The sequence below is a fragment of the Hippoglossus hippoglossus genome, chromosome 3, assembly GCF_009819705.1.
Source record: "Hippoglossus hippoglossus isolate fHipHip1 chromosome 3, fHipHip1.pri, whole genome shotgun sequence".
Classification (NCBI taxonomy): domain Eukaryota; kingdom Metazoa; phylum Chordata; class Actinopteri; order Pleuronectiformes; family Pleuronectidae; genus Hippoglossus; species Hippoglossus hippoglossus.
Genome location: NC_047153.1, coordinates 11,217,020 through 11,242,763, shown reverse-complemented (window position 1 = coordinate 11,242,763; position 25,744 = coordinate 11,217,020). Strand labels below are relative to the sequence as shown.

The 25,744-nt window shown below is 41.5% G+C and overlaps 2 protein-coding genes across 2 annotated transcripts; one reads left to right on the top strand and one right to left on the bottom strand.

Moving 5' to 3' along the window:
* The first annotated feature begins 1,263 nt into the window (after positions 1-1,263).
* spg7 (SPG7 matrix AAA peptidase subunit, paraplegin) lies at positions 1,264-9,466 on the top strand. Its single transcript, XM_034580139.1, has 17 exons — positions 1,264-1,673; positions 2,228-2,330; positions 2,421-2,510; positions 2,622-2,863; positions 2,967-3,106; positions 3,526-3,628; positions 3,742-3,867; positions 4,067-4,229; positions 4,343-4,516; positions 4,599-4,723; positions 5,605-5,707; positions 5,838-5,948; positions 6,156-6,271; positions 6,872-7,028; positions 7,287-7,450; positions 7,701-7,778; positions 8,307-9,466. Exons 1-17 carry the CDS (start codon positions 1,470-1,472, stop codon positions 8,511-8,513), a joined length of 2,406 nt encoding a protein of 801 aa, XP_034436030.1. The 5' UTR covers positions 1,264-1,469; the 3' UTR covers positions 8,514-9,466.
* On the bottom strand, positions 8,736-25,744 carry cdh15 (cadherin 15, type 1, M-cadherin (myotubule)). The gene is made up of 14 exons (XM_034580126.1): positions 25,511-25,744; positions 18,262-18,429; positions 16,598-16,753; positions 15,138-15,282; positions 14,307-14,488; positions 14,094-14,222; positions 13,779-13,961; positions 12,733-12,977; positions 12,505-12,641; positions 11,678-11,908; positions 11,338-11,577; positions 10,915-11,063; positions 10,615-10,806; positions 8,736-10,471 (listed from the first exon to the last, which is right to left on the bottom strand). The coding sequence occupies exons 1-14, from the start codon at positions 25,559-25,561 to the stop codon at positions 10,271-10,273; spliced, it is 2,409 nt and encodes an 802-aa protein (XP_034436017.1). The 5' UTR covers positions 25,562-25,744; the 3' UTR covers positions 8,736-10,270.

The following is a 25,744-nucleotide window of genomic DNA, read 5'->3' as shown; positions in this document are numbered from 1 at the left end:
AAACTGACCCGTACACGTCGCTAAACACGACGTTATTTCCTTCGTTATTTCCAGCAACGATGGGGGCACGCGCACTAACACGCTGCAGTTGTTTGGAAATTAGTTTGTAAAGATGCTGCTCGTAAAGTTCAATGATTTGTGCTCCTCTAATGTTTGGAGTTAAAAGTGATTAATAAAACGATCTGCTCTGGTGATTATCGGTAATAATAAGCGACACACTGTTAGTGACACGTAGCTCCACGATGATCCAGTTTAAAACGTGTTTTGGGTTTTTACCAGTAGACTCGTGCAACTGTAAACAAAATATTTACACGTATCAACTGGACCGAGTCGAGCCACAGCTCTGGATCATGAATTAACCAACAGTGCCCTCTGCTGGTTCGCTGTTCAACCATTATGTCAACAAACCTATTTATACTAACAAAAAATAATATCATTTTATTCTAGGGTCCAGATTCTACATTCAAATGCAGAAAGTTAGCTGAATTAAATGTTTTATGTTTTTAAAAATTCTTGGTACCATGAAATTTAGTACGAGACAAACAGTTTGGTTTAACCTGGCCTAATATCACACGGATAAAGACACATTTGTAAACCAAGCCAATGTTATTTATATCCCTAATGCACTTTTTCGTAAAGTTGGCAAAACATGCAGTTATTCATGGCACTCAAGAGGACATATAGTACAGTATAGTATATAATATAATACACACACATGCACAAAAAAGGAAAAACTAAATACTAAACAAGAAAAGATATAAACACACAACTGGTCGATTTGGAATTAATGTTCATATATTTGGTTATTCAAGTTAGCATTTCAGATATTTTTGTATCAATATTCGATATTATTCTCATTCAAATTTGCAACAAAAACATCAGTTGTTTTTAGGAAACAACATTTGTGGAAGATTTGCTTTAATACATGTATATCTAACTATCGCCTATACATTATGTATATGTATAAACATACATTGTTTATACAGTGTTCAAAAGATGTTGTTTGTATCTAAATTTGATTTCAATCCTAGATATAATAATTGGAGATCTTTTAAAGACTTGTTGAATCAACTTTAAAAATGTATAAATTAACATAATGCAAAGTATCGACTCTCAGGTAACTTGTAAAAAACATTTCTAATGAATAAAATTTGTATAGTTTGATTAATCTGTTAAAATAAAGTAAGAAGATCCACTTCCGCTGCTGGGATTGCATAATTTCCTGTCGAGTGCGTATTTATTGCGCATGCGCTGACAGAGGTTGGTGGTCCGCCATCTTGTCTGCAGCCAGGTCCCGCCCTCTCCCGCTGACATCTTGGCTCTGCTGCACAGTTGAATAACATAGCAATCAAGCTAGCTAGCGCTGCACCAAGCTAGAGGTAAACAGAGCTTGACTTTGAGCTTAATACGACATTAATAACTATGTCGTAACACTTGTTCAGTTGACAAAGTCAGTGAGCACCGGCGTCATGGCCGCTCTGTTGTTACAGCACCGTCTTGGTCTGTGCAGGAAACACAGCTCACGTTTACTGTGGTTACTGTCGAGGCGAAGCGCTCATGCTTTAGCTAACAGGACGATCTTCAGCGATAGTGTTAAAAATGTGCTGCTCAGAAAGATGCTGCTTTCCCAGTCAGAGCGGACAGTGACGAGTCAGCCTCAGAAAGTCATCCAGGTGAGACCAGCACATCATGGATCCTCCAAACGGGCCGAGCTAACATGTGGTTTGTTATTAACTGTCACAGACTGTGGGTCAAGTGTAGTAAACTGATAGAAGAGAGTCAGTTGTTACCATAGCACACAACTTTATTAACACACACATTCAGTAGGATTGATATCAATAATCATCACAATATAATCCTCACCGATAGCAATATAACTTAAGTTCAATATGTTTATATATTGCTTATGCATGGTGAGGCAGTATAATGCATCATTTAATTTAAAGATGTTGTGCACACTGTGGTTGGTTTATAACTTCTATGTTTTGGATAAATATCGAGCTGGAATAGAGCTTTAAAACAATATGAGAACCACGTGACCTACTGTATATTAAAGAAGACAGTCAAAGTCAGAGTAACAGAGTCCCCCCCAAAAAAGTTAATATCTCATATCTTCAGTCCCATCGGTTTCTCGTGATCAAATCAGCATGTCAGATCAAATCTGTGATGGTTCGACCCTGTGATGATTTGTCACTGAATGACCCTAATGTCATTATTCCCTTTTCAGAGTCTTCTCCACAGACCATTGAGTCCTGGCCTGTTGGGAATTAGCAAAGATTTAATCAGGAGCAACCTACTGAGGAACCCTGTTGGTTTGATAAATCTATTAGGTAAACAATCAATTCTGTTAACCTTAGTTTGAATGTGATTATGTATTTTTTTATGTGACTGACTCGTGATTAAAAACACTCTGATCTCAGGGTCAACAAACTTCTTCAGTACGTCTCAATCCAAACAAGAGAAAAAGAAAAGTGATGGACCGAAGGGAAAAACTCCAGAGGAAAATGAAGGTAAGTGACGAATTGCTTTGGCAGATGGCCATTCAATAACTTTACAACATCCGGCTGTGATCTTAATGTTTTTCTCTGATATTCTTTGTTTTCTTCCTCCTCGCCTATCAGAGGAGAAGAAACGGCGTGAGCAAGAGGACCAGATGTACAGGGAGCGCTTGAGAACGCTCTTCATCATCGCGCTCATCATGAGCCTGCTGAACTCTATTAACACCAGCGGTGGTAACATCTCCTGGAACGACTTTGTCAATGAGATGTTGGCCAAGGGGGAGGTGTCCCGTGTGCAAGTTGTTCCTGAGAGTGACATCGTAGAAATCTACCTTCATCCTGGCGCAGTAATCTTTGGGAGGCCTGTATGTTGTGCAGGATTAATGCAAACATGTAATTAGCACCAGAGCTTTCACAGCACCATGGCACACTAACCTCTCATATCCTTCCATTTTTCTCGCTCTGCAGAGGTTGGCACTCATGTACAGAATGCAGGTCGCCAACATAGACAAATTTGAGGAGAAGCTGCGAGCTGCTGAAGAGGAGCTGAGTATTGAAGCTAAAGACAGGATACCGGTGTCGTACAAACGTACTGGATTCTTTGGAAAGTAAGAAGATGACCTTTCTCACCGTAAACTTAAAATTGAATATTGTGTTTCCTGCTGTTTGAAGGAATGCTATCTCCAAATAGTGTCAAAGGAATTGTCAATCACAAAAAGCTCATCAATTAACTTGTAATTACGTTGGATTCTTCTTCTTCTTCTTCTTCTTCTTCTTCTTCTTCTTCTTCTTCTTCTTCTACTCATTGGTAATTTCTTAAAGAGCCAGTCACTATCATTATGTATTGTTACCATAATCCATGAACAGTTTCTTTTTTTGTTTTTAATGTGGCTATGTTTGTGACTTGTGATGTTGGCAACTCCAGCTGTATTTTTAATATCTTGAACCCTGATTTAGATTTTCTCCTACACTGATGTAAAGAGAACAAAGCTCTGATACGATGCCTTTTCCTCTCTTCTCTCCACAGTGCAGTCTATGCTCTGGGGATGGCAGCTATTGGCGTGGCTATTCTCTGGTACATCTTTCGACTCGCGGGCATGGGTGGCAGAGAAGGTGGCTTCAGTGCTTTTGTGAGTTGACACTGCATAAGCAAATCTACTTGTGTACATTAACATTTAGGGTTTTTGCTGTGTTCCACTGCTTTATCATGCGTATTAATTACATATTACAACACACTTGACAGAATCAGCTGAAGATGGCCAAGTTCACCATTGTGGATGGCAAGTCGGGTAAAGGTGTGAGTTTCAAAGATGTAGCAGGGCTGCACGAGGCTAAAATAGAAGTGAAGGAATTCGTTGACTACCTCAAGGTAAGAAACCAGACTCAAATAATATATGTCACTCTTGTATGATATATTAGCCCCTGAATATTCAATTCCAATTAAGTAATCTAAAGATGGAGGGATTTAGATTCATGTTTAAGTCCCTTGGCTACAGGATGTCAATGCAAACTTTGAACACTTAAGTTAGCAGTGCATTGCTCACCACAGTGATTTTATCTGTTGTCAGAATCCAGAACGATACCTCCAGCTGGGAGCCAAGGTTCCCAAGGGTGCGTTGCTGCTTGGTCCTCCAGGCTGTGGGAAGACGCTGCTGGCTAAGGCTGTAGCCACTGAGGCCCAGGTGCCCTTTCTGGCTATGGCTGGCTCTGAGTTTGTGGAGGTTATTGGAGGTAATTATGACGGCGGTTCATGGAAGCCTTATCAGAATGTCAATTTCTCATGACACATTAGATGTGGGTATGTTACAGTTGTGATCTGACTAATTTTGTGTTTTTGTGTGTAGGCCTGGGTGCTGCGAGGGTCAGGAGTCTGTTCAAGGAGGCTCGTGCCCGAGCGCCCTGCATAGTCTACATCGACGAGATCGACGCTGTAGGAAAGAAGCGCTCGACCAACATGTCCGGTTTCTCCAACACTGAGGAGGAGCAGACCCTCAACCAGCTGCTGGTCGAGATGGATGGTGAGTAAAACCTGGGACTTCAGAGCAGCTTGTTTTCATCAGAGGCAGAACAATGAAACGCTGAACTCCTCTTCTCCTACAGGAATGGGAACGACAGACCATGTCATCGTCCTCGCTTCCACCAACAGAGCGGATATCTTGGACAATGCTCTCATGAGACCAGGCAGACTGGACAGACATATCTTCATAGACATGCCGACACTGCAGGTAGACTTCTACACTCACTTTGGACTCAATTTAAAAAGTGTAGTTACTGTTCTGCACTTACTTGTATCTTTTTGAGTCTTTTCAATAATGAGTTGATGTGGTTGCATAAAAACATATATTATTAATATTATTATATTTTAACAGCTGTATGCTACTAACCCTGTATGGAAGTTATGATTGCTATCATTGATAAATTAAGCTGGGAATACACAACAGTTACTTCCTATAAAAACTTGTAGTGTAGCCCCAGTTTCTTGAAATTAGAAAAAAAGACCTTTTAAGTAGTACCACCGTTTGAAACTGAAGTCCTGGATACAGTACTCATCTCCATTTTACTTTTGGGACTTTCCAGTGTGAAATTTCTGAAATTTTTACTAGCTCTGTCTCACGCTACAATACTGGAAATCACGTCTTCTTCACATCTCTAAAAACAGTATTTACCTGTGGCAGTACAGTGTAACTGCTGTTTTGGAGAAGAAGTGATTTCTGCGAAGAGAGAAGTTTTATCTGGGTGAATACTTACATACTTAAAAGATGGTACATACATTTGTGTACTCGTCGATGCTTGTCCTGGCATTTTCTGTAATATCAGAGGCATTTTGATGCTGGTATCTAGTGGAACATCTCTACCCAACGTGTGTTTTTCGTACTATTGTAAAGCAAAACCTTGTGAGTTTATTTACTGTTGACAAACCACTGTATCTGTTGCAGGGAACTAACTAACCTTCCATTCCTTGTAACTACTCCTTTCCTACACATTAGTATTCGATAAGCTGTTCCATTGTACATTCTCAAGAACAATGTATCAACATATAATACTGGGACAACTGACGCATACACACCTAGATCTACTTTGATTAATTTCTATTGTTGTCTCTCAGGAGAGGAAGGAGATCTACGAGCAGCATCTGAAGATCCTGAAGCTGACACAGCCAGCGAACTTCTACTCTCTGCGTCTGGCTGAGCTAACTCCAGGCTTCAGTGGTACGCATGTTTACTTTTCTGTCCTCATGTAAATCGACGAACATCTGTGGCCATAACAAAATAATGGCACCCCCGATGTCAAAACTCTCCAACAAATATGAAAACTCTCTGTTCCACTGTTTTTCTGCAGGTGCAGACATTGCTAACATTTGCAACGAAGCCGCTCTGCATGCTGCCAGAGAGGGACACAAGTCCATCCATACCTTCAACTTTGAGTACGCAGTGGAGAGAGTAATAGCAGGTACCATATTACTAGCAGCACACCAACACATTTCATATGTCTCAGTTGCTACTCTGAAATCTGACGTGTGTGTGTGTGTGTGTGTGTGTGTGTGTGTGTGTGTGTGTGTGTGTGTGTGTGTGTGTGTGTGTGTGTGTGTGTGTGTGTGTGTGTGTGTGTGTGTGTGTGTGTGTGTGTGTGTGTGTGTGTGTGTGTGTGTGTCCTCAGGAAGCGTAAAGAAGAGTAAGATCCTGTGTAAAGAGGAGCAGAGAGTGGTGGCCTTCCATGAGTCAGGACATGCGCTAGTGGGATGGTTACTTGAGCACACAGAGGCAGTCATGAAGGTAACACACTTGTGTCTGCTGCTTGATGTGGGGTAGGCTTTTACTTTAAATGCAGGACCTGTGTAAATACATCCTTTAACATAAAAAGTTGTGTTAATGTTTTGAGAGGACTTTGAGTACAAATAATTTTTTGGGGGCAATTTATAAAGCTTCAGCAATTGTATATTATGTTAAAGTAGAATAAAGGATCCAGGTTCTCTTCCACACGTCTATGAGTCAAAGCCCGATTGACCAGGACATCAGACTAGGTGTTAAATATGGAACGCTCCATTAATATGGTATTGGCTGCCAGATGGAGCGACCTACAAACCCAGCCTCATCTATGAATGAGTACAAATTATGAAGCCAGAATTATGAATGAAAGGATCTTTAAGATTTCTGCTGTGGACAGAGTCAGTGCAGGAAGTTGTGGCAGTTGTGATTGCGATGACAAAATCTGTTAACAAAGACACACCTATAAAACACACTGACTCATAAGGGGAAAACAATAACAGCCACCCTCTCATGGCTGATGTTAGCACAATATGCATAGACTCAGATAAAAGCCTTGAAGACTGTAACGTCTGCTGTTACTGATGGATCACATGATGTGTTTTCCAGGTGTCCATTGCTCCACGGACCAATGCAGCTCTGGGATTTGCTCAGATCTTGCCCCGTGACCAGTACCTGTTCACCAAGGAGCAGCTGTTTGAGCGGATGTGTATGGCTCTGGGAGGAAGAGCGGCAGAAGCTATCACCTTTAACAAAGTTACAACAGGTACAACTCCCACAGCCTGTTCACGTGCATATCACCTTCTGACAAACGCTCCTCACTTATCCTGCTGATTGTTTCCAAGTCACTTCTTCATAGCTTTCCACTCTTCAAATTCCTAAGTTTTAAAATAACCAAATCATTTTTATTATTCCTAACACGAAATCTGATTTTTATTCCTGCATCAAGAATTAAGAAAGAGAAATTGTTTAAAAACATCCGACTACACAGCCAATACTCTCCTATTCTGTGTGGTTTACCCAGGAGCTCAGGATGATTTGCGTAAGGTGACACGTGTGGCCTACTCTATGGTGAAGCAGTACGGCATGTGTGACAGCGTCGGACAAGTCTCGTTCCCAGAGACAGAGTCACAAGGTGCCATTGGACGTCGTCCTTTCAGCCAGGGCCTGCAGCAACAGATGGACCTCGTGAGTTTTCTAAAATTGGATTAGTTCTCTGTTCTTAAATTAGCTCACTGTGAAAGTCGACATAATCAATTTTTGGTTATCACCTTAAAATCCTTGAAACTTAGATATTATTTTTAACTTTAGCTATTTAAGTTTCATGAGGCCGAAATGTTAACCGTGTTCCTGAAGTAGGTCTAGTTACTTTATCATCCCCCTGTTTAACTGATCTAGTTCACAATGAATGTTATTAAATTTGAACATGTTCTTTCAGGAGGCCAAGCTGTTGATAGCCCGCGCTTACAGACAAACGGAGAAGCTGATACAGGACAACAGAGACAAACTGACACTGGTCAGACTTTACTTCTTTGATTATTCCTTTTTTTTGTCTTAACCCTTCTGTTTTTTCTCTGTTGTTAAAATGAGAAGTTGCAGTAAGACCCAGTTCAGACCTGCTATTGACTTTTATCCAAAGTGATCTGATCACTAGTGCTCAACACTAAGTACATGTGTTAACGTACCCAACACTGATCACCACATCCAATTGATACTTTTTCCGATCTGTCTTCATAGAAGCTCTTCGTACTGTTGATTTATACATCCAGCGCCTCCTGACTCTGCTCCCTCTCTTTCTCTCTCTATGTCTCACTCGTGCAGACACACACACACTCACAGTAATATCGGACACATTTGTAAGCTGGGTAAAAACATCATTTGGTTTTTACAAACGCAAACGACGTACGTTATTATTTGCATATAGAGCGGTGAAGTGAGATCTGATCACAGAAGAACTAAGCTTTGTCCACTTGTGATTGGATCACTCAGGAAGGATGTTAATAACTGATCTGAACGGGGCCTAAGTCTGTTTCTGTCTCTGCAGTTGGCCAATGCCCTGTTAGAGCGCGAGGTGGTGAACTACGATGACATCGAAGCTTTGCTCGGCCCGTCCCCTCACGGACCCAAGAAGATGATCACCCCTCAGAGCTGGGTGGAAGCTGAGAGGGACAAACAAGACACAGGAGAGGACGAACCTCAACCACCTCCTCACAAACGCAGGGAAGACGACATGGATCCACAGCTAGTCTGATCTTGAAGTGAATGTAGCGAAAGTATTTTCAAACTACTGCGTTTGTTGGGGGGGCAGCGGTTCATCAGGGGCTGGGTGAGCTTATTGAAACCTAGCACTGTTCCCTCACTTTGAAGCTTTATATGACTGAAGGTGAAATCCTAGCTTTTCAGAACTCCATGCAGACGTTTGTCCAAAAGAACATTTGCACTTATTTTCCAGTGTACTGAGCCATTTAGAACATCTGACGTAGGCTTTAATGTGCAGCCAGTGCAGAATGATTATTTTGGGAGGAAGTCCATTACTTTTCTTAGTCGTGTGCCGCAGTTAATTATACTCTGGACGCAATAAAGACAAGTCTATTTAAACAGGATGTCTCTGACTCGCATAAAGCGCAGAAGGAAAAAGCTTCTAAACAGCATTTTACTTTGTGTGTAATCAACAATTAAATGTTTTGTCTTCGGATTGCACAACTCTGTGTTAATACCTGAAACAGATGTGGGATCATTTGATGCAGACGCACTGTGGCACACACAGGTTCGGATTCAAGTTGCACACTGAAGAAAAAGATGTCTAAGGGAGATTTTGAGTTGCCAAATGCAACAAAAATATCTGGATTTTTTGGTTCTACACAAACGCATTCAGGTCTGCATCACTGTGTTTGTATTCACATGAGTAAATTGCTGTGGAGTGTTTTCTTTGACCAGGCTGAAACAGACGTGTGGTAGAAAATGGACAAATTAAACTGCTCTCCATCAACAGAGGAAACTTTTCTACGTTGTACATTTTGAAATAGGCCTTAAAGGTTGAAATTCAAAAGACTCATGTTGGTGATTTGGCAGCAGATAGATTGAATTAACAGATGGAAAACCATAATACAGTATCTGTCTGAGAGGCTCTGTGCTGGTTTGTGAATATGAAAATCCAAAGGGTTGTGTTGTTAAATATTTAAATAAATAAATACTTAAATACTGTGTTGTTCGTGTAGCATTTAATTTCATTGGTAACATGTATGTAGTACGAGTAACCCTGCAGCCGGTTTCATAGTGATCATTATACGAAGTAGACACTAAATAAAATAATTACATTTATTCTGAAGAAACCAGTATGATCTAAATATAATAAACATTAACAAACATTCAAATGTTTAACCTCCAACGGTTTGAATACAGAACATAGTGCGGTACAGTGTTTTCTTCAGTCATGTTTTGTGCTGCGATAGCTTTTTGAAAAGATTGAAACAGATGCTGGAATGGAGGATTTGTGATGACAACAGAAAAACAAACAATCAATATCAAAGCAAAGAATTTTATAAAATAATCACTGATATAAAAAAAGAAATACATTTAAAAGATGTTTTATATTTCAGGTTTGTTGTATGAATCATTACCGAGTCATCCCGGTCTGAAGAGTAGCCACACCAGACATGGACTCACATTTCAACACACGTTCTGTTTGCCCTGTAACATGCACAGCTCCTTCCTGTGTGACCACGTCAACATATGATTTTTACATTCTCATTGACTTCTCCTGAGCTCACCTCAAAACAGTGGCACGAGCCATTTTGACACTTGTGTCCGAATGATCCTCAACATAAGGCACATTAGATTAAAGCCCCACGGTTTTTTACATCACATTCATTTTCCCCGGTGCACTTCAAATCTCGTCCTGGACAAAAAACACTCATCAACCGTGTCTAGATAATAACGGTCGCAGCAGGATCTGTGTCTCTAGCTACTCGTGATACTTCTCTCCATGGGGGGGGGCCGCGGTCCAACTTAACGTGGGTCATACATGTTGGCCAGTTTCTGAAAGCGTGGTCCCCAGTTGTTGAGGTAGTCGTAGTCTTGGTCTCCGTCCGAGCTGCCTGAAGCGATGGAGCTGAGGCTGCCTGCCAGGGATCCCTCTCCCTCATAGTCGTAGATCAGAGCTGTGTCATATGGAGGCACGTTAGGATCGTTGTCTGCTGCCTCTAGGCCCTGAGGGGAAAAAATAATGATAAAGAATGTTTGATAAGTGAAAGGAAAATGCCCTGAGAAGAACACAGGGATAGTGAGTTCCTGTCTTTCCTTCATTGTATGACATTAGATTATGATTTGGGCCTGTCATGAATGTCTCTCACGTCATTGATGTAATCCTCGATGTCAGTGGGATCTGCAGGAGGTCTCCTTGGGTAGATGGGCGAGGGCAGGTTGTGTGGGGCGTCCATCCTGAGGGGCTGCTTGCCTCGAGGAACACGGGGCACCGGGCAGTAGGACCCCGGGGTTGAAGGTGCATCATGGGGAGTCCACAGCATGTCGATGTTAAAGGCGTTCTGCAAGATAAGATGAACGGTTTGACGACGTGCACATTAATAATCAGCGATGATGCATAAAAACAAAGAAAACAAATCCCAAATAATTAAAATCTATAGTAGCCTCACCTCGTCCTCCTCACCCCCTCCCTGCTCGTCATAGTTGATGACGTTGTCCCGGATGTCATCCTCCGATTCCCCGACAAGCAGACCGCCTCCTTTCTTGATGTGGTGGCGTCTCCCGCAGGTGGTCGCTGCCACTGCCAGGAGCAGCAGCACTGCAATCAAACACAGGGAAACAGTGAGGATTCATTAATGATTGAGCTGAAGCCAACATTGTTATTGTCATATTTTACTATTTAACTGTTTTATTGAATTTGAAGATATTTTCTCTATTAATTGATTTATCGCATCTATCATCAAGAAAGAAATCCAACCAAGTCATCAACAGTCCAAAGTCGACATGTCTTTAGCGTTTTGTTCAAACAACACATCAGCCCAAAGGTTTGAAAGCATCTGAAACTAGACTCATGCTTCTTTAAGAGGACTTACACAGTAGGAGTGCAACACAGGCCATGATGATAATGAGAGCGATGAAGCTGATTCCCACACTGGAGCCTGAGACAGCCCCTGCCTCAGACTTACAGTCTCCGAAGGAGTCGCAGGGACACACGGTGATGTTGACCTGAGCGTAGGCGCTCAGAGTTGGGCTGCCGGAGTCTGACACCAGTACCGTGACTGCATACTCTCCTGTCTCCAGCTCCACCAGGGGCTGAAGCACAGCATGAGTATCTGAAGATGAGAAAAAATTTGAATGAGGTTTGACATCAGGAGGAGACTAAACATCCTTTATACAAATCCACAGCTACCCCCCCCTCACTCTCACCCTTACCATTGACTTGAACAACAGTCCAGTTGACTGACAGATAATTGGACATTTCAAAGGTGAAGGGTGCAGCGTGCGGAGGAAGATCCTCATCCACCGCCGTCACCATCAGACCAGAACGTGTCCGGTGTGCACCCCTGCACACAGAGCCGCTCAGAGGAAAGAGCTGAGGGGGGAAGTCATTGGTCTCCTTCAGTGTGATGACGACTGTGGCTGTGGTCGACACACCACCACCGTCTACAGGGAGAAACATAAATACACAGCAATGAGCCAACTTTTTATTATCAACGTCCACAACAATCAATTATGTCTGCTTTTCTCTCTTCAAATGCAAATACAAGTTAATGAAAGTTAGTAATGAGACATTAATTCCTCATAAAGGAGGTGAAAACCAAACATTAACCAGAACCTCACGTTTTCAACTCAAATCAACTGGCAAGATCTACAATTTCAAATCAGATATGTTGATATTCGTGTAGTGACCTGCCATCTTTTATTATATTTTAAGGCAGTTAAATGCTCTTTTTCTGTCTCTTGCTTTATAAATTGATTAATTCAGAAACATATGTATGTGTGTGTGTGTGTGTGTGTGTGTGTGTGTGTGTGTGTGTGTGTGTGTGTGTGTGTGTGTGTGTGTGACAGCCAGTGCATGTAAGTTTGTTACTGTTTTTTAACAGTGTGTGTCCAAGACAAATTTCCCTCAAGATACAGTCGACCTGCAACTCTTTCAAACTGTTGCAACTCTCAAATGTCATATTAAATACAGATATAGATGCAAATATATATATTTTGAATGCCAGAGGAACAGAGTCAGAATAAGTGGATGAACTGACCTGTCACCTTCACCACAGCAGTGTAGATACGGTTCTTAACATTTGGAGATCTCATGTTAAAGGTTCTCTTGGCTCTAATATCTCCTGTATCTCTGTTGATGTCCAGCCATTTCTCCGGATCCCTGACGATCTCATATCTGCCACACAGAGAGCGGAGGATTGCTTTTATTTACTGACAGTTTTATAAACAGGAAATGGTCCCTATGTGTTTCTGCTGTATCTTCATACCTCAGCTCAGAATTATCAGGGTCAAAGGCGATGTTGCTCTTCAGGAGTGTCCCGGGAACCACAGACTCAGGGACCACGATCTGTATCGGGTCCTCCCTGAAATGTGGAGCTTCGTTCTCATTCGTAACACTGACCACCACCATAGCAGAGCTCGCTGGGAGGTTGGGAGCCTTGTTGCTCAGACTGTTGACGTTTTCCACCACTACACTCAGCACATACTCACTATGTGCTTCAAAATCCAGAGGCTGCAACACAGGAGAGGACACCGTTTTTAAATGAAGGAAAACATTTCACAAAAATTCACATTTAAAGCAAAAACCAACATTTCAGTCATTTCTAACTAATTTACCATCACACATGTAGGAAAAGCCAAATTAAAATCTTTGTATGAGGAACCTCTAGTTCCAAACCTGACCACTAGATGGTGGTATTGAGTTGAGCTGTGTCTGTGGACCTCAGTGTATGTTTTGATTTAAAGGGCAACATCACCCATTTTGAAAACCTCTTGTTATTCCTGGGCCCCACAACAACACATAGATGAGTCATTTGTCTTTGTCAGAGTAACAGTGGATACTTGACATGAATCCACATGTTTGATCAAACTGAGACTTATGTGATGTCTCAATTAGAGCCCGACTGATGTGGAGGTTTGGGAGCTGATGTCGATACTAATATTAAGGAGTAAAAAATTCCTGAAACCGATATACCGGTATGTTGGAAATTATTGGCAATGATTCCTGAGATGTTATCAAACCCTTATGACAATGAAATGTAACTGAGGCTTGATATTTTTACAGTTTAATCATAAACTTGATTATAAGTAACTATAAATAAAGAGAAAAAACAAATACAACCAAATATATAGAACTTAAGTTTTATTCTGTAAAATAAAAGCATATTCAGAAACATAAATGCTGATACGATATGTCTGTAGAAAGTTAATATTATCGTCCAACAGATAAACCAGTCGGGCTCTACAGTCTAAATGTGTGATGCCTAACAATGATCACGACCCCTCCCTCACACTCTCCTCCTGCAAACTGTACCTGAACCACTGACAGGACGCCCTGGTTGGTGACGGGGTCTGTAGCGATGGCGAAGTTTCCATCAGGATCATTGGAAATGAAATATTTGGCCTCCCAGTTTCCTGTTCCCCGATCGTCTCTGTCCGTCACATTCACTCGGCCGATCTCGTAGTCCTGCCTGTTCTCCACTGCTGTCATACTGTACTGCATGCACACACAGAACACAGGCCGAAGCATTGAAATCATTGTGAAGCAACGTATCTCATAATATATAAAGGAAGTTAACATTATGTAATTTAATATGGAAAACTTCTTGTATGGTTGTTTGAGACTCACCGAGACAGGGCTGAACTGCGGAGCATGGTTGTTGATGTCAGATACATGTATGACCGCCACACCTACACCTGTTAGTCCCATGCCCCCCATGTCAGCAACCTGCACTTTCAATCTGAAACTTTTCACCACCTGAAACAGAATTCAGCACATTTTAATGAAATGAACGATGTAATGATGTGAGAAAATGCATCTTAACGTTGACCTGCACTTCACCTCTCTGTCCAGGCCGACGTCTCTCGTGTAGATGGCTCCCGTCTCGTTGTTAATACCAAACATGGTCTTGTTGAAGGCGTTGGCAGGATCACTCTCCTGGTCGATGATCGAGTAGCTCAGAAAGGCGTTTTCTGTCATTGGGTCGTCTGCATCAGTGGCTGAGACTGTCATCACTGATGTGCCTATGAGAAATAATAGGGTGAGCTGAGGCGGCAGGCTGCACTAAAAAAATACACTTAAACATACTATTCCTAAAATGGAAAGACAATGTGTCTCTAGGTGTAAAATATTTACTTGGCTATTTGAGTATTTTACTCAAACCTTCAATTTCAGATTTTTCGGCCTGTAAACACAACACTGACATATTTGATGTAAGTTGATTTGGTGACTTTGTTAGCAACTACACGTTTAAGTTAAATTTACAATATATAACTCCGGCCACAAGGGGTCTCTCAATCTAAACATTAAGAAAAGTCCTGCTCTGATGGCAGCGTGGGATCAATGATTCATCACCATTACCAATGAAAATCTACCTGATGCAACTCAGGCGCAAATCTTGTTCACAGATGAGGTTATGGATTAAAGTTTTATTCACATTATGCAGCAAAGTGATAAATATTATATCTGTCAAATGTGATGTGTGAGGGGGCTGGGGTACGCAGAGGAAACCTACACAGAACATGCAAACTCCACAAAGAAAGACCCCGGATTCAAACCAGAAAGCTACTCAGGCCACTTCAGGAAGGAAATGTAACGTGGGATTTTTAGGAAACTGTGTGTAAGGTGAGAAAATGAAAGGTTAGTGATGTAACATATAACACATGGACGTACCTGGGACAGAGAACTCAGAGACAGCACCGACAAACTGGCTCTGGGTGAAAAAGGGTCTGTTGTCATTCTGATCCAGCACCACTATCTCTATGGTGGTGGGATTCTCTAGTCTCTGTCCACTGGGCGACAGCGCAAATGCTTTTAGCTGCAAGTAACAAAAACAAACACAAACAGTTACAAGAGCAAATGTTTATTTTACATTAATGGTGGTTTTAATATCACAGTTTATGCCAAATTTATTAAACATTGTCATTTCGTGGGTTGAACATGCCCCATAATGCCACTCAGTGTTTCAAACCATCTTGGACCTTGTGAGGCCGATGCTGACATAGAGTCAATCATTAAAACAATCTCTATGTCATGAAATTGAAAGTTAACACCCTCTAATCAAAAATGGGCGTGTTCATTATCAGAGAGTGATAATTGGGTTAAATAGACAAACTGTGCTCTGGTCTGCAGAGCCCGCACACAGGTGGAGGACGTTATTGGTCAGGATGGAATGCTTAAAGTGATAGTTCACCAAAAAATGAAAATTCACTCATTATCTACTCACCACTATGCCGATGGAGGGGTGGGTGAAATGTCTGAGTCATCAAAACACTTTAGGAGTTTCAGGGGTAAACAGTGTTTAATTGTGACCACTTCTTCAAACGTAAAAAGGCTTAAAGAAATGTGTAAATGACACCGTTTTGATTTTAAATTTAAATGTCGGGGCTTAAGGACACTTGATGACACCACAGGAGCAGTATGGAGGCGTTTAATGTTTTTTTTCTGTTGTTTTTACATTTGAAGAATCAGTCACTATTTACTTCAATTCTATTGGATTTGGCTGCAACGCTGTTTACCCCTGAAACTAGAGAAGAGATTGTGGAATCAAACACTTCACCCACCCCTCCATCGGCATAGTGGTGAGTAGATAATGAGTGAATTTTCATTTTTTGGGTGAAATTTCCCTTTAATTTATTTGATGTGGTGGTAATAACATAGCTCTACAACGTATTTGAATGTTGGCTAAAAGTCAAACCTTCTAACTAACGTTACGTTACCCGTAGGCTCAGAGCTGGAGGTGAAGTTACACTTTAATTAGCACCAATCATGAGGGAAATATTGGACAATCTGCAGGTATCTGTAATACGTGTACACAACATATGCTGGGTATAGCAGAAAGAAATGTGCAGGATGTTTGCCTCGACATCATGAGTATACATCACGAGTCATCTGGTGTGAAACATCCTGAAGTCGCTCCCTAGATGCCCATTAAAGCCCTTGGAAACTGACCTCTGGCTGTTTGTGCTGGTGTCTGAGGCAGATCTACGCTTTGAGACGAAAACATGGACCCACACTTTGAAACACGTGGCCGGTGTCTCGCTGTGTTAAGTACCTCTGTTTGATTGGGCTTTAAAACCCATTTCAAGTGACTGGAGGATTTAAAGTGGCCACACCAATAAATGCTCTCTTACCGTGAAGCTTCTGTATCTCTCTCGGTCCAGGGGCCGCTTGCTCCTGATCATCCCCGTTATATCGTCGATCTCAAACAGATTCTTGGGGTCCTGGTCCACCCCCGGTCCCTCCAACTTGTAGATCACCTCACCTGTAAAGATTTTGTCCGATTTGATCTGGACAGAGGAAGGAGATATGATTGTTACAACCTCAGGGGAAGGTGGAAGGGGGGGGGGGGTTGTAAACCATATGTCGTAAGACCAGATGTGTGGATGTTGACGGGGACCTTGAGACAGGAGTGTTTAAACTCAGAGAGGTCTTTGACTTATAGCAGGAAATGAGATTCTGAAGTAATAGTAGCAGGGAGTCCATATTTCATGCATTTTGTAGTCACTGTTTTTGACATATTGTCTTTACAGCAAATTCATCACTTCATAAAAGTGCCTCAATATTTGTTCTTGTATGATAGGATTTATATATTACAGGTCGCCTGTAACAGCATTAACACAACATTTACACTACACACCTCTTTTAAAAACCTGGTGCAGAGCAGTGTGAGATCATTTCAAATCAACAGTGCATGGCTACACAAGGCAGTGCGTTTAACTGGAGTCAGTCCTCAGCTCATTGAAACAAATGCATAATAAAGAGTTTTCCCTCAGGAGAAGAAAAACACCAGATTCTTCCTTCATCACAATCTAATTTTGATTATAGTTTAAGTATAACTGTTACTCACATTATATAAACATATGTATGCACTTGTTTGGCAAATGGTTAGCAACTGCTGTTAAACATTAGAAGCTAAATGTCACCACAACTAAAGTAAAGCTGTTTTCAGACATGTACTGAAAGACATTTTCATTTCTCCAGATGGGCTGCATGTGAGAACGCGAATGTCCATGTCCATTGCTCTGGACATTTTCCAGAACTGTTCCTGTCAGCTCCCTGTTAATCTGTCCAAAAATGTCAGAGTGTTTTTTTCTTGTAATGTATCAAGTGAATGAAAATCTGAATGATTTACATGAAGTAATTTATTAGCTTGCTGAGCAGCCAAACACGATTTGTTACATGAAATCAGAGTCTCTTTTTTCCCCTCCATGTACTTTGTAATACTACGACATGCCAGCTCTATATCTATTACACTGCAAGAACAATGTATTATATGGATCAACTCATGTAGCTTTAGCCTCAGTCTTTTCTTATCAAGTTTAAAATACCTCCAAGATTTCTGAATTCACAGCTGGAGAGACTGAAAAGACAGTTTAGGACAATGTTAAACAAAGGTTATAAAGCCGTTATAGCTTTATTCGCCTGCACCTCTTTTGAAAGTCAGGGAACTATAGTGTTGAAGCTTTCCAAACAATTTGAGAGGTAAATCGAAAACTGTGCGTGAGCCGTGTGAACAGGCATTGATCATGCTCCTTGCCTTGAGGGTGTTTCTCTGCTGAGGCCTCACATCAGCTACTTCAGCTATAATTACATAAACTCTTAATATGTATAGAGTGAGTGACTGTGCACCACAGCAAGGAGAAATATTATTATCATTATTATATAATATTATTACACTGTAGGGACATCTGACTCGTGTTTCTCAGCAGATTATATTGTAAACCTTCAGTTTAAGTACCATTTACACCAGGGTTCTGCATTTTCCTATCATGATGTTATATATTGACGCTTTTACCTGGACAAGGTTTTCAGGAACCTGCTTGCTATTCTCCAACACTCTGATTGGAGGGATGATCCAGTCTCTCCTCACCCTGACCAATCCCCTTCCTTGATTTCTCCAGGGGTAAAGGGCCTGAGGAGGAAGCTCTTCCTCATTGCGATGATGTTCTGCGGCGCTCCAAGCCTGACGGTCACAGGAATATGCAGTTAATTCAAAGTTAGCCTACATTACATCAAACATAAACATATAACATGTGGATAAGTCACTCAACGTTTTTGTTTCCAGTCTTTCTCCTTCAGGGACCGACACAAATGATGTCGTTATAGACATATGCAGCTGTTAAAAAACAATATCACAAGTATCCCTCTGTGCTATTTACTCTCAGAGGCCTGATGGAATTTCTGTATGTTAGCTGTAGCAGGGATTGTTCAGGGCAGGAGGTCTGAGGGGCCACGGCTTCAGGTTTCACTCACTAATACACGTCTTTGTCAGCTCCCTTTGAACTGGGCGCAAATTCATCTGAGGACGAGGAAACACAAACACTCATGCTCACTTCACAAGCCCTCCTCCTCCTCCACGCTGCTGTCTCCACCACGTTCACACAAATACACCCACACACACGAGAATACTCAGGCCACAGCTGTCGACTGTGGATTTAGATCCTGTGCTTTCCCACAAGCATTCCCACTCACACTCACAAATTCCCCCTTTATGCCTAGCTCTGCACCTGACTGGGAGTTTGGGGTCACCTTACGGAGCTGCTCTGCTGCAGGAATCCCACAGACGCAAACCCACCCACACACACACACACACACATACACACAAATATACAGTACATGCACGTGCATCAACAAAACACCATCCCACGCTCAGGTCCAACATTACACTTCCGTAAGTTGCTTCCTCTGTGGGAATTCACTGGACTCAGCATTACGTCACATATGTTGAACAGCTCAAAGACACAGTCCAATGAAACCAGACATAAACCGAGATATAACTGAACATGAACTCACTAAAACAGTGGATAGAATTGTGAATATTTTCCTTAATGGCCTGTGATCCCTTGTCTCTGGGGTGGGTGAGCTAATATTCCGACCCTCAGGCACGCCGCTGGACAGTACAGCGAGGAATGGCAACCATGGCGGGCATCTCCAGGCCGAGTCAGGGGCCAAGCTAATCTTAGACTTTTTCTATATTCCCGGCTCGTACCTATTTAACTTTTCGAAGCCGTCCTCATCTACACATCCACAGAGATGTTTACAGGCGCATTCCGGCAGTGCCTATCACCCACACAAATTCATCCTGATAGCTATCCACTTCCATGTTGAAGCCCTCTGCACATACGAGCTCTCGAACCTCCTCCAGCATTGCACACATTGTGTATAGTTACTTCACCTCAAAATCAATAACAGCTGCACCACAGTTGTACGTCCAAATATAGCACTTTCTCAGTTTGACTGATTTGTGAACTCTTCGGTCGTCGCAACCACCTCCTCTTTAAGAATGCACACACAGCAGATTCATCATTAAGACAAATCCCTTCTCTGTAGTACATCCTGCTTCACTACCCAAGTAAACAATAGAACATTTAGGATGAAGGTGTGACAGGATATCGTCTATGAGACTTAACAAAGAGGAATTTGACAAAAACTATATTCAGTCTAGATCTTGCTTGAATTTGATCATTAGTACGAAACAATATGGTTGAGGATGAGGGTTGATGTTAGTTTTGACATTTGGTTAAATTCAAAGGTTTTATCAGCATCTTAGGATGAATGTTGATTTGGTAAAAGATGGTTGATATATATGCAAAAGCAGAGCATCAAGATCATTGTCAGAACCATCAGGTCCTGGAGATTTATTTTTAGAAAATAAGTTGGTAGCTTTATTCATTTGCTGGTCTATTTTTGCACCATCTTTATCTTGCTCTAATATGCATGGAGGAATAATGTTTTAGAATTACTGTGCTGATTCATTGGGACGTTCAGATCTTCAGAAAATTAGATGTGGATTAATAACTAATTGGACATTATGGTCTATAATTCATCATTACATTCATTTCACAGTGAATTTTGGAACCTAAGGATTTTTGTTAACAATCTCTTTAATTCTTAATGCTGCTTCTTATTCTTTAGGATACTCATCTTATTGAATTCTCCTCTACGCTTCGGTGCAATGTCAGGAAAGTGCCACTAAAATATGAATAAATTCACTTATTTTCTTGATCACTGACCAACATGCCGTGATTCAAACAATTAATCCATTAATGGTAAAAAAACAACCAGATTAATTAAAAGTTTAATGGACGATAATGAAGACACAAACTTTATTGTGGAAATACTGAAGTAAACCACAACATTTTCCAGATTATAAAACAAGAAATAGATAGAAAAGCATACAACGGTCAGATAACAGTTTTTTTTTTTTGAACACACCCTTCATCACTGTCCTGTCTCTTGAGTCTGAACGGAACATGACACCGTGTTTTGGACAGTGGCTCCACCAAGTATCTGTTAGAATGTTTTTACCAGACCAAGATGAGGAAACTTGAATGGAAGTGTCACGTTACCAATTAGAGCGACAAGTACCTTTTCTGACAGTCTGAGAGATGTCACCACACACAGATCAACCGTTTTAGAGGCTTTTCCCAGACACTATTACAGCTTGACCTTTGACCCCAGGCCCTCACATAAGCATGGACAGCTTGTTTGGGGAGGATAGGCCCTCACTTCAGGAGCCATGAAGCACTCTGCTGCTGCTGCTGAAGAGTGTTTGCTGAGTTCTAGAAAACTTGATTCTGCCTCCTTGATGCTGGATTGTGACAATAAAAGGGTCATGTTGTACTTAGGATTCTGTTGATTTTAAGTACAGATGTTGACTAAAGACCTATTTTGAATGTGTCCTTTCTTTAGGAAATAACTGTTAATTAAAAATGGCTTTATCAAAATTCAGTTTTGAATTTATTATTGTCTCTGCCAGGGAGGACATGTTTTCACTGCTGTCCATTTGTTTGTTTGTTTATTAAGTAAAATAAAAAAAAAAAACGACCAGAAGGATTACCACGAAACTTGAGGGAAGGATGTGTGGGTCAAGAAATAAACCATTAAAGTTTTGTGCTTATTCAAATCTGAATAAATGTCTTTAACATTGCGAGTTCGGGCATTTTTCAACATTTTTGTTGATTTGTCAGAGAATAATTTATGGATCGTGATGTAAAAAAATCGGGCATTTTTAGAAGACTGATATTTGTGTGAAATTTGCTGCTGATCCAAATAAAATCTTCTAGTAAATTTAAAAGTGGTTTCATTAGAGGACTGTTGGCGAAGGTATGCGTTCTCCTGTTTCTTGTTTAATAACTTGCAGCAATAACAACAGATCAACATATCAATAGAGCCAGGTTATACTGGTATAGACACAAATAGGAAACTAGTGTGAGACTGTAGTAACACACGCTTACATTCACCACCATGTGTTGATACCTGTAAAATTGCTTTGTAAGCTTGGCCACTGCTGCAACTACATTAAACCTGGGACCTTCACTCACAATCCAATGGGGTGGTCCACCTTCCAAGTATTGTAACAGGTACAAATGCCTTATGTCTTATGGACACACATTCAGAGCATTTGCAATCTTCCTTCCCAGCATGCCTCAGAACAGCCCTGATTGTAGAGTAACACCTTTCAGATTGTTTGGTACAAGCTCAAAGTATTGGTAACCCATAGGAAGTGAGGAATGTTTACACGACACTAAAAACGAGACATGTGAAAGAAAGAAATGAAACTGGGAGAACCACAATTCCTGTGATGTTTTTAAACAAGTGATAGATTTTTCAAAAATGCCTCCTTGCAACATTTGACTTATTAGAAAAGCACCCCCACCCAGAGACAGCCCACTGAATCTCTATCTCTATCTTTATCTCAATCTCTATCGGCCTGAGCGTCTCCAGACCAGACGTGTGTGAGTGGAACAGTCACACAAACAACTCCAGAACAACACACTGCGCAGCCTGAGAAGTAACGTCTCGCACGTCTGACACTTCCTTCAGCCGCAGGCCAAGAGGTCGCACAGGTGCCTCCCTGGTCACTTCTGTTACTGGTCATTCAACCACATTCACCAGCAACTGGCCTGGTCCCACACCCTTCTCTTTGCTAAGTCATGATTGCCCAGCATCGGTATGGACACCCTATTTATGGAGCCACTACAAGTGTGTGTCCTCTTTGGAGCCGATGTCTGATCTTTCGGAATGCTGAGCAAGGTTGTAACATTCAAGTCAGTCTAAAGGGAGGACTCAATAGAGAGAGAAATGTGGGGGCACTGAAAAAATGTACACGGAAATAACGTCATCTGACAAGTGGTGGATTAAAGATACTAAATGACGCGATGAGCTCGGTCAAGGAGGTTATGTTCTCATTCGTGTTTGTTTAGCAGGATTACGCAAAAACAATTCAAAATTTGGTGAGATTTCTCAGAGAACAATTTATGGATCTTGATGAAAAAAAACATGTCATATTTATGGACTGATATTTATGAGTGTGTGCAATTTTGGTGAGGATCCAATCAAAAATCTTTGTTTCTCGTGAATTTAAATGTGGTTTCATAAGGAGACTGTTGTGCGTTGGTGGAGGAATCCCCTCTACTGAGTGCTAATCCTATTACTAATCCAATGATGGCTTTAGAGGTGGCTCTAAAATGTTTATAACTGACTCCCTCATATGAAACAGCAGCATTAGTTGACTGCAATTACGATCCAATATCCCTGTGATGAGAGAAAACATCAAAACAGCTTAAATAACTCCAAACAAACCAAAAATCACTAGATACACCTCGTTCAGGGAAGCGTCATGACAAACAGGAAGAGACTGATCAACAGTGAAGTGTTTGGAACATACTGAACACACCGATCAACACTGAGGAACTGAAGACTCAGAAGCTTCCGTTTTGGTTGTGTATTCCTTTAAAGAGTGAATTTACAACACTGAAAAAGTCTGTTTACAGAATTTCAAGTCTGTATTTCCCTTCCCTTCCTTTGGAGGAGGAGACATTGCTAGATGCTAATCAACAATTGCTAAAAGCTTTCCAGAGTTTTAAGTTTAGAATGAACATAAACATGGAAAACACATCTCCACTTCCTCTGTCCCAAAATAAAGCTAAAATAGACGCAATATGGATCTGAAGTCTGTGCAGATGTAAACATGGAGTGGAGCCACAGTTACTGTATCAAATGACTAATTAAATCCAATCTCACCAGAGAAAAATGGAATTAACGTGTACTTTGACTGTCCCATCCACTAACACGGAGAGTGGCTTCACCTTTTGGGAGCAGTCATGTCATGTGCAGAATCTCTACAGAGATTACCCATATTTTCTTTGTATATTATTCTTCAAATATTACCGGTGGCTGTTTCATATGTAAAATGAATAGAATTATGTTATGAATTCTAATGAGTAAATAATCTGAATAGATCAATTCAACCATCAGCAGCTGTCAGTCCAGTCCAAGTGAAAGCTCTCAGTGTCACCTGATAGCTTCCACTTGTGCGTCAGTTGTGCTCCATTCATCTCAGTGAGCTGGTGTTGTTTTGAAGCGGACAGTGCTCGGCCCTGCGGTGGTGGGTGTCTGTTGAGGTGAGGAGTGGGCAGCAGCCACAGCTGTTCCCAGATGCATACGTGATGCCATTTGTCCCGCTCTGTAATCCCCCTGGCGGAAAGAGGAGTGGGCCACTTCTGGACCATGAAATTGGGTACAAATCAAGAGAGTGTAGCAGCGGCCAGCTGCCGCTGAGGTCTCACTCATCGGAAACAATCAGTCAGAGGATTTAGAGCCTGAATCAGTCGTCCTGCTGGGCGTGGATACCTGCAAGCTGTTTTACACCGACTAAGGTTTCAAGGGGAGCAAACGATAAAGAGACAACGTCCCGGTCATAAAAACTAGTTGACTGAGCAGTGAAGTCAGTTTCCTTTACTTTGTTTTTCGGCCTCAATGTTTTTTACAGTCGTTGATTCGTCACTTATTAAGTTAACGCATTTATGCATAAATGTTCAAATTAACTTTCTTTAATAAACACAAACTAAATTGCACAAATCATATAAAATAATATGACTGATATTTCTTCATCAGGATCCATGAACTACAGGACATGTTGCTTTCAGATCATTCGTAGGTTACTTCTGGTCATTGAAATGAAATTATTACTCATTACACAAAATATCTTTTGTGTAATGTCACAGGACTTCAGGGCCTCACTGTGACAAATTGGTTTTCCCCATGGCTGTGTCAGTGATTTATTACTCCCATGTTCAAAATAGACAAAAAATATTTTCTCGGGCTTTCTCTCAATCAGTTAGATGGTGGAAGATGAAAATGAACCACAAAAGTAGCGCAAGGTAAAAAAAAAGACCCCGAAGATACTCAACATTTGCAAAAATGTATGATTGGTGAGAAAGTTCACTGATAAAGAAGATCTGAATTATTCCTTTCCACAGCCACACAGAATCTGCAACATTAACAATGGCTTTAATTATTTACTATGAGCAAATCATAGCAAGACGTTCCCCAAGAATCACCCATGGCCCGGTCACTCAGCCTCCCAACCTGGGCCGCATTACAACTCCAAACACAGAGAAAGACGGATGGGGCTTGGAAGTGCTGTTGGTAATAAGTCAGTTTACATTGTCATCCATTTTGGAACTCATAATGGCGTCTGCTGACAGGGGCGACTAATGATGCCCGGAGCCCTCTGTACACATCTGGAGTCTCGTCCTCCTCAGGACGCTTCATCATCCTCGTTACAACTCGAGTGTTTATATCGGCAGGAGCCTTTGATTGCAGAGCCGGTGCAGTGGCTCCATATTGATGGAAATAAGTTGATGTTTGGCTGAGGACATCACTCAGGTAAAAACATAAACTGTGTATCTGAGGAGCAGGGCCAGTGAAAGGTCACTCTCCAGCCAAGCTCGCATTCTGAAGGGGCAGGAAGTGAGAAGAGCCAAAAATTGGAGGTAGGTTGAATATAGACCCATAGAGCAGAGGAGGAGAGGGGGGGCAGTACCACAACGGTACAGTTTGATGCAAATGACATATGCCTTTATAGTAGTCGATGAGATTTTTAAACCAATCAGAAGCACCCCCTACCACTCCTACTAGTTCCATTGCTCAGGCACCTGTGCTTTAAAATCTTCGAAAGTCTTCAACTCAACAGAAAACAAGAACGAACGTACTTTAATGCTCAAATAACTCAACATGAGGTAAAGTCTGTTTCTTACCTGACCAAGCAGGGCACCCAGCAGACACACCATCAACGTCGTCGCCCCCATCCTCAGTACCTGCACTCAGAAACTCAGTACTAACAGACCACTGATGATTCAAAGATCCGAGGCTCCTCCAACTGAGACCTGAGCTCCTGAGTGGCTCCACTGGGCCAAACTCTCCAATCCTGAACCTGCTCCTTCCTTCTCTCTGTCCTCTCGCTCTCGCAGTCTCTCCCTCTGTCTCTCCCC

Excerpts from the sequence above, each read along its gene's own strand:
- spg7 (XM_034580139.1), top strand. The coding sequence starts at position 1,470 with ATGGCCGCTCTGTTGTTACAGCACCGTCTTGGTCTGTGCAGGAAACAC. Across the intron at positions 2,864-2,966 it reads CAGTAATCTTTGGGAGGCCT|AGGTTGGCACTCATGTACAG; the intron begins GTATGTTGTGCA and ends CTCGCTCTGCAG. Across the intron at positions 4,724-5,604 it reads TAGACATGCCGACACTGCAG|GAGAGGAAGGAGATCTACGA; the intron begins GTAGACTTCTAC and ends GTTGTCTCTCAG.
- cdh15 (XM_034580126.1), bottom strand. The coding sequence starts at position 25,561 with ATGGGGGCGACGACGTTGATGGTGTGTCTGCTGGGTGCCCTGCTTGGT. Across the intron at positions 16,754-18,261 it reads TTCCTGAAAACCTTGTCCAG|ATCAAATCGGACAAAATCTT; the intron begins GTAAAAGCGTCA and ends TCCTCTGTCCAG. Across the intron at positions 14,489-15,137 it reads CTCTGAGTTCTCTGTCCCAG|GCACATCAGTGATGACAGTC; the intron begins GTACGTCCATGT and ends TATTTCTCATAG.